The sequence below is a fragment of the Colletotrichum fioriniae genome, assembly GCF_027942845.1.
Source record: "Colletotrichum fioriniae strain IMI 355084 chromosome Unknown scaffold_8, whole genome shotgun sequence".
In the NCBI taxonomy this organism is placed as follows: Eukaryota; Fungi; Ascomycota; class Sordariomycetes; order Glomerellales; family Glomerellaceae; genus Colletotrichum; species Colletotrichum fioriniae.
Genome location: NW_027076844.1, coordinates 197,145 through 211,565, shown reverse-complemented (window position 1 = coordinate 211,565; position 14,421 = coordinate 197,145). Strand labels below are relative to the sequence as shown.

The window sequence follows — 14,421 nt, the reverse complement described above, 5'->3', positions numbered from 1 at the left end:
TGTTACCGTGTCCGGCGCCTAGAGTCACATACGCCGATGGAGAGATAGTGGTGGGCGAGGACGGCCGCCGTCGGAGGCGCCGCCGTCGCGAGGCAGCCCCCGAGATCAACGACGGAGTCGTCAGCTTCAATCAAATGGGCGACGAGGAAACGATACGAGCACGAGAGGAGCGATTGAGGAGGGAGTGCCCAGTACCGAAACCTGGTGGCATCTTGGGCGAGTGGTTGGGATTCCACGGGCCGAGCAAAGCAGAAGATAGCAGAGTGGGAAGGTGACGACGGCAGATGAACATATGTACAACTCAAAGATACCATTTACGATCAACAATTGTGGTCCCAGCGACATTGGATGTGTGATGACGATAGACGAAGTACCACGCAGGAGATGGACAACGTGACGAGCATACAATCACTCAGCAAGCAATCACTCTGCCGAATTAAGAAGAGATGCGTTGAGGACACTCGCTTGGGCCAGAAAAAAAAAAAGAGTTCACCCCCCCGGTGCTGAATTGGGGGCTACGTCTCTGGGTGCTCATGCTGGGATTCGAACTCGGGTACTCGCTAAGCCTGTCGTCGAGTAGGCTGGTTGGCGTTTTGATTGTTGACCTTAGACCACGCCACCACCCAGCCAGTTTGACCTGACCCCCGACCTAGAGGGCGCCTACTGGCTGGTGACAGGAATGGAATTGAGGGGGTCTATATGGGCTCGCTCTTGTGGTATATTCCGTAAAGCTAGGATGAATATTCATACATAGGATGATTCACTGAAGGTGGTTGATGCGCCGCGAAGAGTTTAGCAACAAGGACCCTAATTAGGAAGCAACGGTAATCAAAATTCTGAATCCTCTAGAATACCGCAGGATCTCAAGAGTTCTTGCTCAAGTGGCCCCAGCCTTCCCACAGATGCCGAAGTTGTTGACTCAAGTGGCGTGTTCGACGATATCTCAAGCGTTCAGTTGACAGTCTTGGGTTCTCGAACTCAGGTTGCAACATCTGCTGCCGCACTTTCAATAACGCCAATGGACGCCAATCGGCGACCAGTATGCCGCATACACTCTCTTGGGCTACGTCGAGACAGATGGTGGCAGAGGACCTCAGACACAGAGGTACTTTGGACCCTATCCGGGGAGCCAAATGACGATTCAACTTCAAGTCACGGACTCGATAAGCAATCCATCGTGCACGATGTTCAGTGGCCAAAGTAGTTTGTGATGTTGAAAGTCACGCACACCATGATATACCTATAATACCAATACTAGGGGGCTGTTGGTCGGGGCTTGCCAAGTCTAAATAAGCTGTCATCCCTAAAAACAAGGTTATTTTGGAATTTACTGCGCCTGAAACCTAGGTGCAGACCGCCCTTGCAGAGTTGCATCCTCTTAATCCTTGCGAGCTTCGACCAAGAAAACGGCTGGGGACGGGCCAAGCGGGTTGCACTTGGTGAGAACAGACGAGTGTATTGTGAAGAAAGATGAGTGCCTGGCTCGAGATTTCGATTTTTAAGTGCTCCAGCCAGTCGCTTCCGGATTGTGAAAGTCTTCAGATTGCTATTTTCTCCGAGTCATCCTCGCTGAAGATGGTCAAGATCGCCGCTCGTCTCTTTCTCATGTTCCGTTTCGCAGTAACGTTCTCATCATACCCCTGAATTTGGTGTAAGAACTGCCGTGAGCTTATTACGTATGATCTTCCGGAAAATTATACACAGGATTCGCCTCGCCTCGCCTCAACAGTGAAGCCAATGACTGCCTACGTTGCCAGGGCGTAAAGTAGCAATGCTGAAATCTCTACCTTTTTTTTTTTTTTTCCCACGGCTTTCTGGTGTTCCGTCCATGACCGGGCGATCGTGGGGGATGAGACGTCGGAAGAGACTCAGGCAAGTGATCCGTGCTGCTAGGTCACGCCCCTGCCTCCGGCCCGCAACCTTAACACCCGCTAACAATATCTGACGCAGGGAGCCCCTGATGGACGCCTTGGCGTAGAGGGACGCTGGCCAACTTTTTAGTCATTATTGTTCCCGTAAAACCACACACACATACGAACGACGACGCATATACCCTCACAAGGCTCACAGCCTCTCTTCGGGGTTAAGAATGACAAGGTTGCGTCTTCTTCAGGCATGTATGCGGGGCGGAGGTGTACCACAGGGGCGGCTTGCGGTCTGATCTCCAAAGCGCCAAGAACGGCTCTGATCAGTCGAAACAGCCGGGAGGACGAATCACGAAGAACGCCTGGAGCCTTAGGGGAGCATTCAGCAGCGCGGTTTAGACTCTGAGAGTTGGGGTGACGGGTGCCATCTGTTTTTCTACCGGGGCACGACTGAGACCGGATTCAGCACACCCATCGTATGCCGGTCTTTTGAGGGTGGGGACTTGCATCCTGCTTCGCACCTTGGAGAGGCAACTTGCAAGACGCCACCAGCCTGGCAGACCGTTGGCATGTTACGCAACCCGAAAATCCCGGATGGCATCTGTCTCATGAGCCCTGATAGATGCCATCTGATCAGCAGAGGCTCTGGGCTGGGGGAAGGGGCGCCAGCCCAACACCGGGACCTGGTCCACACGACGACTTATGCTTAATGACAGTCCGGGAAGATGTGAAGTTAAATAGACTTCGTTCCCCCGAACCAGAGTATGTTTTGTTCTTCATCCCTTCTCTCAGGACAGTGTCTTTTTTTCTACTTCAAACCTTTCAATTCTATTCTTCAAGAGCTGTGCTCTATTTCCATTCATTCTCAGCTTCTCTGTCATTCCTTGATACCCCAATTGTAAGTCGTCCTGCCATCTAAGGCTGGCTAGGAGCAACAACGCTGACTAGAATATCCAGTTTATACCGTTTTCACTTCACGACAGTCATTCCAAAATGAAGTCCTCCATGATCCTTCTCATTGCTACCGGCCTGGTGTCGGGTCTGAGCATCCCCAAGCAGCTGGACACCCGCCAGGCCGTCGCCCAGGCCCCAGCCGCAGCACCCGCAGCTGCTGCTCCTGTTGCGGCACCTGCTGCTGCTCCCGCTGCCCCTGCTGCCCCCGCCGCCGAGGCTCCCGCTGCTGCACCGCCTGCCGCTGCCCCCGCGGACGCCGCCGCCGAGGAGGCAAAGAAGAAGGCCGAAGAGGAAGCTGCCAAGAAGGCGGCCGAAGACGCCGCCAAGGCTGGCGAGGGCGCCGCCGCCGCTCCTCCAGCTGAGGCTGCCCCCCTGCCGCCGCCCCCCTGCCGAGGGTGCCGACGCCGCCGCTGAGGCTGCGAAGAAGGCACAGGAGGAGGCCGCCAAGAAGGCTGCAGAGGACGCTGCGAAGAAGGCACAGGAGGATGCGGCTAAGCAGGCCGAGGACAAGCAGAAGGAGGCCGCCAAGGAGGCTGCTAAGCAGGCTGAGAAGGCTATGGGAGACTACCAGAAGGGCAACAACAACAACAATGACAACAAGGGGGATAACAAGGGCAACAACAACAATGGCAACAACCGCAACAATGGAAACAACCGCAACAACAACAATAACAACAACAACAATAACGCCCTCTTGCTCCAGAACATCCAGCTCCTCCTCGCCGCCATGAACCTGCAAAACGTGGTCAACGTCCAGGCCCTCGCCCAGCTCCAGGCGCAGCAGCAGCTCGTGATGCTCGCCCAGCTTCAGCAGCTCGCCCAGCTCAACGCCGTCGGCCTTGTCAACCAGGTCCAGGTCGTCGCTCTCATGCAGCAGGGTCTCGTCCTCGGTGGCGTCCAGCTTGGCGGCGTCCAGGTTGTCAAGATCCAGTGAGCAATTGTTGCAGAAGTTCAGGGGGAAGGATATGATCTACAGGCGATGTAACTGCAAAATGTAATTGACACAATTTCACCGGGCAAGGAGCAATCATCAATCAGTGTTTAGCACCGGGGGCGCCACTGTGTTTGTTTAGATGTCTCGTGCGTTGCGGATGTGTGAGGGAACCCGCGCCGCGTGACCGGCTGGGTTTGACGTTCCTAGTGGACGGTCTCTATTGGAGATTGAGGTGATTACTGGTATGACCCTGGTAGCACTACTTGGATCTCCTCAAAGGGGTTTGGGAATGGGTGGTCCACATGACATGGGAATGGGTTATGGTGCATTATTCAACGGCTCTGCATATCAGACTAGGATTTGGCAAGTGCTTTAATGTATTTTATGAAAAAAGCATCAATGATCCACCTGCCAAAGCCTTTGAGTTTCACTTTTCTTTCGTTGTGCCCTGTCTCAGAACTTTGCTGATGTCGCGAGGGGTTCATGTCTGAGGTGGGATATCCCTGTTGAAATGCCAGGTTTGTTGACAGCAGCTTGACTTAAGCTTATTCTCGGTGAATTGTACTTTGATCAATCTGATTACTTCTGACTCAACACAATGTTTGCCATGCCATACAATGTTCGTTTTCGTTTCAGTCTTTCAATGTCCAAGTCCAATTTAGATACCTAAGTAGTAAAGGACTCAGAAAACAATTTCCCCGTCAAGAGGTCAATATGACGACTATACAAAGTCCGTTTGCTTCCTTCCTCAGTTTCTGCATCAAAAGCCGTCGGCCATGTGTGGTACCGAGATGGACTGGTCAAACGCAAATCCAACCCTCCTCTTCCCGGAAGCGCAGAGCATCCGGATTGCGGGGAAAGAGACGTTAAAAGAAAAGAAGAAGAAGAATACCGGGGGCGTGACATCTGCAGCCCTGTCCCGCGCTGGTTTTCGTCAATGCCTTGGAGGGAAGATGCCTCATCGACAAATGCCTGAGACACTTGGAGGGGTTCGGGGTTGGTGAGCCGAACAGGGGGGTTCCGATGAGGTTACGACAGCTTGACAGCAGGAAAAGGGCGGTGTTGCACTTTGCGCCCGGACCGCTTGTCACTGACGCTAGAGGTTCTGACTTGCTGGAAGAGGAGAATTGCGGGGGCAGAGCTGACCAATTGAAACCTCTGAAATCGTTGCAGGGACCGTAGAGAGGTCCGAGGAAGGCGGATGGACCCCACTGACACGAGTTTAAACAGCCACTAAACCTTAGTTGAGCCGCTCCGACGTCAACGGTCATCCTCTCGTCGGGTTCCTCTCTTGAAATTGTGTATCGACCACTCATCTCATTCCGAAGAATGAAAGGGAATACAATGCTTTCATCCCTAATCCGTTGATCAATGTCACCCTGACCCAACGCATCGCCGGCGAGCCGGCTCGGCAGTCTCCTAAGGCAGAGCCGAAAATCCTGACGCGAGTGCGACGAGCCCAACTTCATTCATCCCGTCTTGAGCTGTCAGAGACCCCAGCGGGCCCAGCCTTAGGATGACCCATCGGACCTCCCATCACCCGGCCAAGAAGTATAGGCCATCGCAGCTTACGCAAGTCTTTTCGGATGACACAACTGTCATCGCAGCGTCGTCCCAACTCGCAAGTGTCTGTCTGACTGCCACCACACCACCACCCCTTGTTTTTGCCCAGTCTCTCTCTCTCTCTCGCATTATCGCCGCACATTCCCAACACCACCCTCACAAAACCTCAGATCAAACCAGCGCTCCCTTTTCATCGCTGCTTCTCATCATCAGACCCAACGAAACAGATTTTGGCTCGGTTCTGTATGTACATCTCATAGTCTGTTCCAGTTTCCGTCCCCCCCTGCTTGCCTTCTCTCTCTCAAAATCCGCGGGAAGAAAATTCGCTGGAAGGTCCATGTACCGGCTTGGCGATGGCTGGGACGAAAATTTCCGTGTTACCATTGCCGTCGGCCGAGTAGCCGCAGGACCCGCCAAGTAAGGTTATTTGAGCACTGCCTTGCGTTGCTTGGCATACGGAAACCTCAATGACCTTGCCTTGATTCGTTTCCTTGCCGTTGACTTTGATCACTCGACTTCGTCATGGCCAAAGTTCCTACAGCTACACATTCTTGCTCAGTCTATCTGTTTTTTTAAACAGTAACGCTTATCTACAGAGATCGTTTACGGAAATAAAAGACCCCCAAAGAATACCTGAACGGGCGTGTACGATAATGTCGCTTTCATGGTCACTGGCTCGTGTTGGCTGAAATCACTAGCCATCACGAGAGAAGTCGTAAGATCATGCCAAGGGTGGCATCGCTTCCGTCATCCGAAGAAACGTCCGCTACTCCATACTATTCACGTCCCGCCATGGCTCCTAGTCTCAATGTGCCCCCCTGTCAACCCGCTTGATCCAACATTATTCCGTACCAACGATATCGAGACTCTGATACGCATCGGATCACTCGTTCACGACTCTTCCGAGCGCAAATCGTACCTTAATTCGCACTTGGCAATGGCCCAAACGCCTTATGCCTTGCTGAAGAGTTCAGACGTCGACGTATAGCACTCTTGGCTCCAAGTATCTTGGCTTCTGCTCTCGTCGACATATAAGCCACCCGTCCCGCCGCGAGCAGTAGACATTCTTCTTTCTTCTCCATCCACACGTACCAAAGTCTTTTCATCCATTCCGATCTCACTCATTCCCTTCATTCATTCTCTTCAGAGGTGAGTCCTGTATCAAGACCAGATAAAAAAGGATGCCATACTAACGAATAGCCAGCTGTGCTCGTTGTTATCTTCACTCCTTTCAGGTCGCTTACAAAAACAAACCACTCTTTACAGGAACATCAAGAGCTGTGCTCTCTTCATACATAATACATTTTTAATAAACCCCCAATCCACCAAGCCCAAAATGCGTTTCTCAACCATCATTCTCTCCACCCTCACCGCCTTCGCGGCCGCGGCACCCGTCGCCGATACCCTGGAACCCCGCCAGGGCAACGGTAATAACAACAACAATAACAACAAGAACAACATCGACCTCGCAAACCTCAACAACCTTCAAGGCTTCCGCAACCTCGACCTAAACTACCTCCTCGCCCTCAACAACCTCAACCTCCAGGGTCTCGGCCAGCTGGGCCAGGTCAACAACCTCAACCTCGCCGCCTTCCAGAACCTCTTCGCCGCGCAAAACTTTGACCTCAACGCCCTGCTGCAGCTGCAGCAGCTGTCCACCGTGCTGGCGATCCAGCAGCAGGGGGTGTTTGGCAACGTCAACCTGGCGCAGCTGAACCTCGGCGGGCTCAACTTGGGGCTCATCGGCGGGGTTGGGCAGGTGAACTTGGGCCAGTTCATTGACCAGGGCTTAGTTGGGCAGATTAACCAGGTCGTCCAGCAGTCTTCTGGTAAGTTTGATGTGACATATGAACTACGGAATTTGTGGATGCTAATCAGAGATTCCTTTCGCAGTCGTTGTTGTTGGCAAATAAGCACTCTACGTCTGTCCTTAAGGAATGGACGATGTAATGCATTCACGAAATGGGCTACGAACGCCACATTTGGGATATGGTGTTTCAATATGCTTTTTTTCTCTCTCTCTTAATGACTGGCGCATGAAGTTTCCTTGATTCTACAAACTTGGAGGGGACTGGTCGATACAGGTACTAGAACCAAGATGGCATGTATGGATATAGGTACCGTGACAAATTACGAATCTTCATCAAGAACAAGGATTTCTCTGTGTACAACTTTCGGTTGAGCCCGCGGGCTGAGTGAAGAGGGCATTGAAAATTTAATGGAGTTCCTCCGATCAATCCACTTCAAGTCTCTTGACTTGAGTCCAACGTTACGAGGTCCAGTGAGAGGTATCGGAACACGACGCGGTTGAGACTCGAGGCTTGTATTCGATATTTGAGCAACTGACAGGCCTCTTCATGGTCACCAGTACGTGCTGTACTTTGTATACCCAAGTACCGAAGGTCAATGAGCCTCGAGAGCACGACTGCTCACAAGTAGCTTCTATTACACGGACGCCCCAAAGTCGTCGCAAAGACCAAGCAGGTGCTCTTACCAGTCTAGTCAAGAATCTCTGGTCATTTCCCATCCGTTTTCTCAACCATCGAGACCGGCGGTCAATTTAGCCAGGAAAAGCCTCTGCCTGGATCCTACATTACATTCAACATGAACGGTATGTTTCGTCCTCCTTAGTGCCATATCTCCCACCAAACGCGCAGCTCTGCCCTAAATCTCCCACCAAAAAACGTGTATTACCAACTGATTTTCTTCTTCATGATCTTGATACATCGTCGACTGACTGCCAACCCCCTCGAAATGACCCCCCTCACTCATGTATGATATCAGAGCTTCTGCCTAACCATCTCAAGTGCAACAATAAATGCAGATATCACCTCATGACGCGGACCTCAGAAGGAATTAAATCAAGGTCATTCAGAAGGTCTACAGAACCCAATGCTCCCTGATTTAAGCCGGATACAGAATCCCCACTAGAGATGGAATTTAGCAGCCCTCTTTCGTTGCTTGTGCTAGTCCCCAAAACTCTTCCAAAGTAGGCTAACATTATCCGTTCGCCATCTACAGCTAGAACACGGGTTCTTTACCAAAATGTAACACCATCTCGTCGAGAAGTATCATCATACCGACGATAGAACCCCCCCGTACCGATTCTCAACAAGTGTACTGCCCAATGACTTCGTCGGCACTGTCTCAACAAATCGATTCATTCTACTGTAGGCAAGCCATTCCAGACACCCAAAAAAGCACATACTGGCTATTCACTCTATTGAGTAAGTGGCTGCTCATCGACAAACATTGTACAACAATGGGGAGTCGTAAATATACAGCATTCCTTGAGGTTTAGATCCCTAGTTAAAACGTATCCCAAAGACGAGAGGCAGGGACGTTAAACATACAGCCACACCACAGTCCAAATTTCATTAATCAACCCTGCCCTGTGGGTTTACGAGGCCAACGTCCCATTCAGTATCGCCGTTAAGATGTCGACATCCCCAGACATATTCAGCAGATAACACTCAATCTATATCAAATACATAAGCACCTAAATTATAGAAAGCATAAAGTGCCACCCATCGAGAGCTACTACTACATTCCGCCAGTATCATCGACTCATTCCATCTTCGTAATCGCATGAAGCACTTGGCTTTCAACTTGAAACACGACGTCAGATATCGTACATCAATGATGTTTGAAGCTACACATATCATCTTTATTCCTTGAGGTCGCTCACTATTTGCACAGCACGTGTGCCGCTACCGACACCACTTGAATACCAACGCGACAGCAGTGGTGGCAGTTCTATCGCGTTGATCCAAGATAGCAAATCGGCAAACCAGGCCCCAAGGAGAAATGTGTTCCGTCACCGCTAAGAATCTGCCTTATCGTAATGGTGTTGCTATAATCATATTTTCACGTACACAGTTGTCACCAAAGAGCACGTGTTGATCTCCGTACACACATACACACGCACAAACCTCTACCCGTTGTAAATCATGTACCCATGATCTGATTTCGTTCCACAATCCCACAAAGCACGCACACACATATCTCCGACAAATGGAAACACATACACGCACCCATTCTCCAGAATTGCGCAGCTCCGACCACTAATATCTCCCCCTCTCTCCTCCCAAGTGGAAACCTGCACGAGGGACTCAGGGAGAGACTGCGAGCCGGAGCTGGCCGACCTGCATATGTGGAGAGAAACGGGAACCAAAGAAAAAAAAAGAGAGAGTACTCCATAAAGAAGAAAAGAATGCCCACCTAAACACGGGAAGTCTTGGCGGGGAGTCCGAAGATCAATTCCCCCGCCCCTCCATTGACAGTTCCCTTGCGACTGTCGATCTTCGGGTATACAAAGACTTTTTTTTTTGTGGAAACATACGAATTCTCTCAGAGAGAGGAAGGACGGGGGAAATAAAGGAATCAAGACCCGTTGCCCGCATGCCTGCTTAGGAGAACCGGACCGAAGGGGGTGTTGCGAGACAAGGCGGGTATCCTCCGTAGGAGGGGGAGGGTTCCCGATGCTCGGCGTTCTTGGAGTCGGTTACCTCCCCCCTCCCGCCGGAATACGAAATGCATTGGCATCTTGGCAAGTCTCGTTGCGGAGACGAGCATACGAAATCCGAAAGAGACAAAAAAGAAAAAGAAAGTAATTTGGCCCAGAACAGCTCAGAAGGGGGATCTTCTTTGGAACCTGCTGATGCGATGTCGCCATTTGTGGCAGGTCTCCCAAGTCAGGGGAGGTGGCCAGGAATCATTCCTGTTGGGCCAGAAACGAAATTTCGTGGGCGCATTTGTGAGGCTGACATCTTGCGACGGGATGGCGCAGCGCAGGTCTGAGATCCCTGAGTAGTGAGATTTGCTGGAATTGCGATGGTTACTTAGGTTAGGCTCTCAGCTTTGGGAGCTGAAAAGAAAAAAGCCTCGTCAGGTCAGACTTGCAGTAAGCATATGCACCCATTACATGTGCGGCTTGTCGAAGCCTACCAAGGGGCTCACACGACAAACGTGTGTTAGCCAACCTCCCAGGACTTCGTCTCCAAATTTTCCGCTTGTCCTGCAAATTTTGGCTTTGGCGTTGTGATAGAGTCAGCTGAAGTGTGCTGCCGCACGCACGCGGGGGACACGCAGAGCCCGTGAGCCGGCCCCGGGCCGGAAACCTCATTTCGTGGCCGACCGGTCGGGGTGGATCGAGGCGGACGTGATTGGACTACCTCTGGCAGCCCGCACGAACGGAGCTGCAGGTAAGAGGCGGGGGAAAGCTCTAAATTTTCGGGAGAAGCACGCTTTGCATGGGGCCGAGGGGAACCATAACTTGCAGGTGATTATCGGGGTGCATGCATGACAGACTTTAGATGCGGATCTTTGGTGCGTCGACCGACTTCGTAGGTGCTGAGAAACCGATCTCGTACCGGTGCCTGCGGAAGTATTGCGTCCCTCACGGGCAGAGACTTCTTCGCTGGCTGCTCTAGAGTTTGATGACGAGCGGACGAAGGAAGACTTGGCAGACCTCGTTGAGGTTTGGTTACGCGCTCGGACGACGTCCCGTGGGACGGCCATTTGGCAGGCCATTTAGCATTGCCAGCGAGTCCGTCAGGCGCTCTGATGGATATGGCCGCGCCTAATGACCCACTAAGAGCTCCCTCGTGGCTGCGTGGCATCCCGCTTGTGCCGCTTGCGGCGACAAAGCCTCTGTCGGGCGTCTGTTGACCGAAGCCATTACGCCTATGTTAAGCCACTGGCTCAGGTAAGAGTGCTGCGATGAAGGCACGAAGGTTGGGTTAAGGTCATATGCGGCGGTTCAGGGCATCTCCCGCGAATCCAGACCCAACCGCAACGATTCCACCCATCCTAACGTCATGTTAGTCGTGGGTTGTAAAGCCATGGGAGAAACTTGGTCAATTGGGGGAAGGCTCCTGGGAACCGCGAATTTTGCTAGTACTCCATGGACGACATACGCCGGTGAGATTAAGATCGACCCGGAGTTATGGGAGCCGGGAGTGAACGACTACGGCATCGCCATTTTTCGACCCTTGAAAGATCTGGGCCCTGGATACTTGATAACCCCACCCGGAAACAAGCAGACGTCTGGTCGAGACTTTGAGCTGCGAGGCGTTCGCGGCCAACGTCGCTTAATGCCAAGATCCATATGCCGATTTGCATCATAGTGGCGGATATTTCCAAACAAAGAGAACGGAGCTCCAAGATACTCCGTACTGCAAGGCTTTAGCTCTCATACATAGACGCAACCGAGCCATAGGCGAGAAGATGGGCGACTTTGGACCCTGAGCGACTGATGAGTGACGTGGGGAGGCAGGGAATCAATTGTCTCGTAGCGCAGGAGCTCCGGGATGAACAGAGCGTACTATTCTGACACACGACAATCCGCAATACGGCCGTGGTCGACGGCCATGTCCACTGCCACGGCGACACGAATGCACTGATGGTAGGAATTTCTTGCATTCGCAGGAGCAAGGCAGCAGAATTGCGTTGTGGGGAAAGCTGTCTCTGGAGGAAGGCTGTGCGTAGGCTCGTCCATAGTCTGACCGTCCGAGCTCGAGGTGTTAGGAGTCTCGGGGCGGGAAATAGGGGATGATCTGACGTATGGCGCATTGTCGATGGGCCAAACAGGGAGCGGGTTTATGCAGTGACGCGGAGGGTGTTATGCAAACTACCAGCGGTTGGTCTCTGGTTTCTGGCGCTAGTAGAGGTTTCCAAGGCAAGGCTAGGACCCCAAACGATGGTGGTCGGGATATGCTGTATGTCAGTGGTTCTCTTGGAGTCTTGGTCGCTCAGTGCTGTAGGGGCTTATGCATGTCAAGTTCAGGTGCTCTTGTGTAGGTAATCCATCGTCCCATCAGTTGCGCGCGTGAGATGGATGGGACGGTGTGGTTTGTGTCTGCATGGTGGTTGCATTCTCGTGAAGCCGGTTGCGGCCAAGTCAGGTACGGATGCATGAGGTGTGGGATGAGGGTTTTAGGTTCGGTTGGCTGGAAGGACCATCACGATGCGATGCAGATGCAGATGCAGGTATAGCACCGGCCGTACACGAACGAGCTTGATCTGTTGCGACAATCGAGCACTCGCCATTTGCCAATCCCTTCCGTCCGTGTCGGGCTCGCCTAGACCATGATGCAGCGGGAATTGGCCATGGTCGTGGACGCAGGTCTCGACTGTTGATGTCAAATAAGAGAACAAAGAGGGAGAGATATAGAGTATCGGTATAGACCGATGACAGGAACAAGAAGCCGCAACGGGAATAGTTGAGGTCCAGTATTGGTAGCGCAGATGCGGTTCAAGACCCGACGACTGTTGCAATCGCGCTTCGTAGCGGCTACCTCGTTGGACCAAAGGACCGAGTCTTTACCCCAGAGTGCCAGCCCCAAGGTGGGGGGTGGAAACTTGGAAGAGAACAAAGGGACGGGCGAGGAGGCCTTGTCAGTCGTTGCTCTCTGGAATGCTGAATGTCGCTTGTCTTCCACCGGGCCCAAGGTGTTTCCTCACAAGGAAGGAAAAAATCTGCCATTTGGCGCGGCCGTGGCTGTGGCTGGATTAGCGCGTCACAATCCGTAGACGCTACGCTGAGTCCAAGGGTCCCAGCGTGCCGAACACGGCGTGCTGCAAACCCACGGAGTAGACTTCAAGGATCCACGAACTTCGATACTGCTGTGATGTTGGTCACGATCCACGTCAAGATTGAGGTTGGCGACTTCGTGGCAAGGTGGTTGAGGTGAGACCATGAGAAGATCTTGGGCAGTCTGGGCGAGCGGACAGACGGGCGGCTTCCACCTCGGGAGGTCAGTTAGACTGAACCTTGGGCTTGTGGAGATGACAAGATGTACTTTGGAGGTACCTCGGGGGAGTTCCACCACAATATGAAGGGTCGTGGTTGTTGATGAGCGTATCCGTACTGTTCCTTTGCAAGGAGTCTTGGAACCGGATAGGCAAATGAACGGGTCGATAAGGCATTTGGTTGCCTCTCCTTGACTCTTGACTCCTGCCTTGAGACGCGAGAGGGTGAGAGTTGGGACTGACCGCCTGCGGCGAAGAGCTGCCGCCTTTCCCATGCAGAGGGTTCAAACCCACACAATCGGATAGTCGCATCAGATGTTGTCCTGTTGGAGAATGGAGATACTGAGGAGAAGAGATCCATCTGGCAAAGTGACAGGTCACAGAAGGCGTCCCCGAAGAAATGCGACTAGGCAGGGACGGAGTACCGGAGACGGGTACTTGCCTGGTTGGCGAGTCCAACATTGCTCCTCTCACCTCACCTCTCACCTCCAAGTACCTTTTAATGTACCTAGACTACCTCCTTTCACCACCTCACCTCACCTCGGGCAGGATGGCAGGTGAGGGTAGGTACTCTGGTAGGTAAGGTATATTGTATGTATTCAAGGTGCTTAGCTAAGGCAGTTTCGGTTCATCTTCGCCCTCACTCAGGGAGACACAGAGACTGAGCACCTCAGTGAGGGGACCCGAGCAGTACGTACCCAGCCTCGCTCCGTCACCAGCTCAGCCCAGCTTCCAGCGGGTCCTTCGGGCCTGCAATCCCCACTACAACCCACTGGACGAACACCCTTTGACACCCAAATTAGCACTCGACGAGGGCTGTCGTCACGGTGAGCCAGACAAGCCAGAACAACATGGCCAGGTTGTCCCCGGTTGCCATCCATGAGATCCAGGAACCTGCCCCCTTCTCGAAAAACAACACACTCGCAACATAAACGCGCAACACACACGATACCACCAAGTTCCAAGGGCAACTCGTGCGAGAGATTCTCCTTGGGATCTCCTTGGGAAGCCTACGCAGTGTTCCGCAACTCCGTAGAGGAGTGCAGCAAGGTTTGCTTGGCCTTTTCGTATCCATGTGGTCCATCGGAAACCACCACCAGTCACGATGCAATGGGTGAACAATGGCACCATCTGATCGACCGTCCGTGTGACGAAAAGCCCGCCGTTCCTGGATGTGCCATGGTGATGGTCAAACAGAACTGGGCCGCTTGTTTGAGCCCCAGAGGCCCTTGAGCAAGCCTGTCTTGTCTTTGCCTTTTTTCTTTCTTTTCCCCGATTCGATCCCTTTCTCGGATTGGCAATGAGGCACGGGGGTGTACTTTTGTCACTTTTTGTAGACACGCGAGACACGGA

General features: G+C 52.5%; 2 protein-coding genes across 2 annotated transcripts; both read left to right on the top strand.

Annotated features, from left to right (window-relative positions):
• Positions 1-2,858: 2,858 nt before the first annotated feature.
• On the top strand, positions 2,859-3,753 carry N0V96_006877 (uncharacterized protein; the record flags this gene model as incomplete). Its single annotated transcript, XM_065757854.1, has 2 exons — positions 2,859-2,899; positions 2,952-3,753. 2 exons carry the CDS (start codon positions 2,859-2,861, stop codon positions 3,751-3,753), a joined length of 843 nt encoding a protein of 280 aa, XP_065613377.1.
• A 2,899-nt stretch (positions 3,754-6,652) lies between these two features.
• Positions 6,653-7,342, top strand: N0V96_006876 (uncharacterized protein; the record flags this gene model as incomplete). Its single annotated transcript, XM_065757853.1, has 1 exon — positions 6,653-7,342. One exon carries the CDS (start codon positions 6,653-6,655, stop codon positions 7,340-7,342), a length of 690 nt encoding a protein of 229 aa, XP_065613376.1.
• Positions 7,343-14,421: the final 7,079 nt, after the last annotated feature.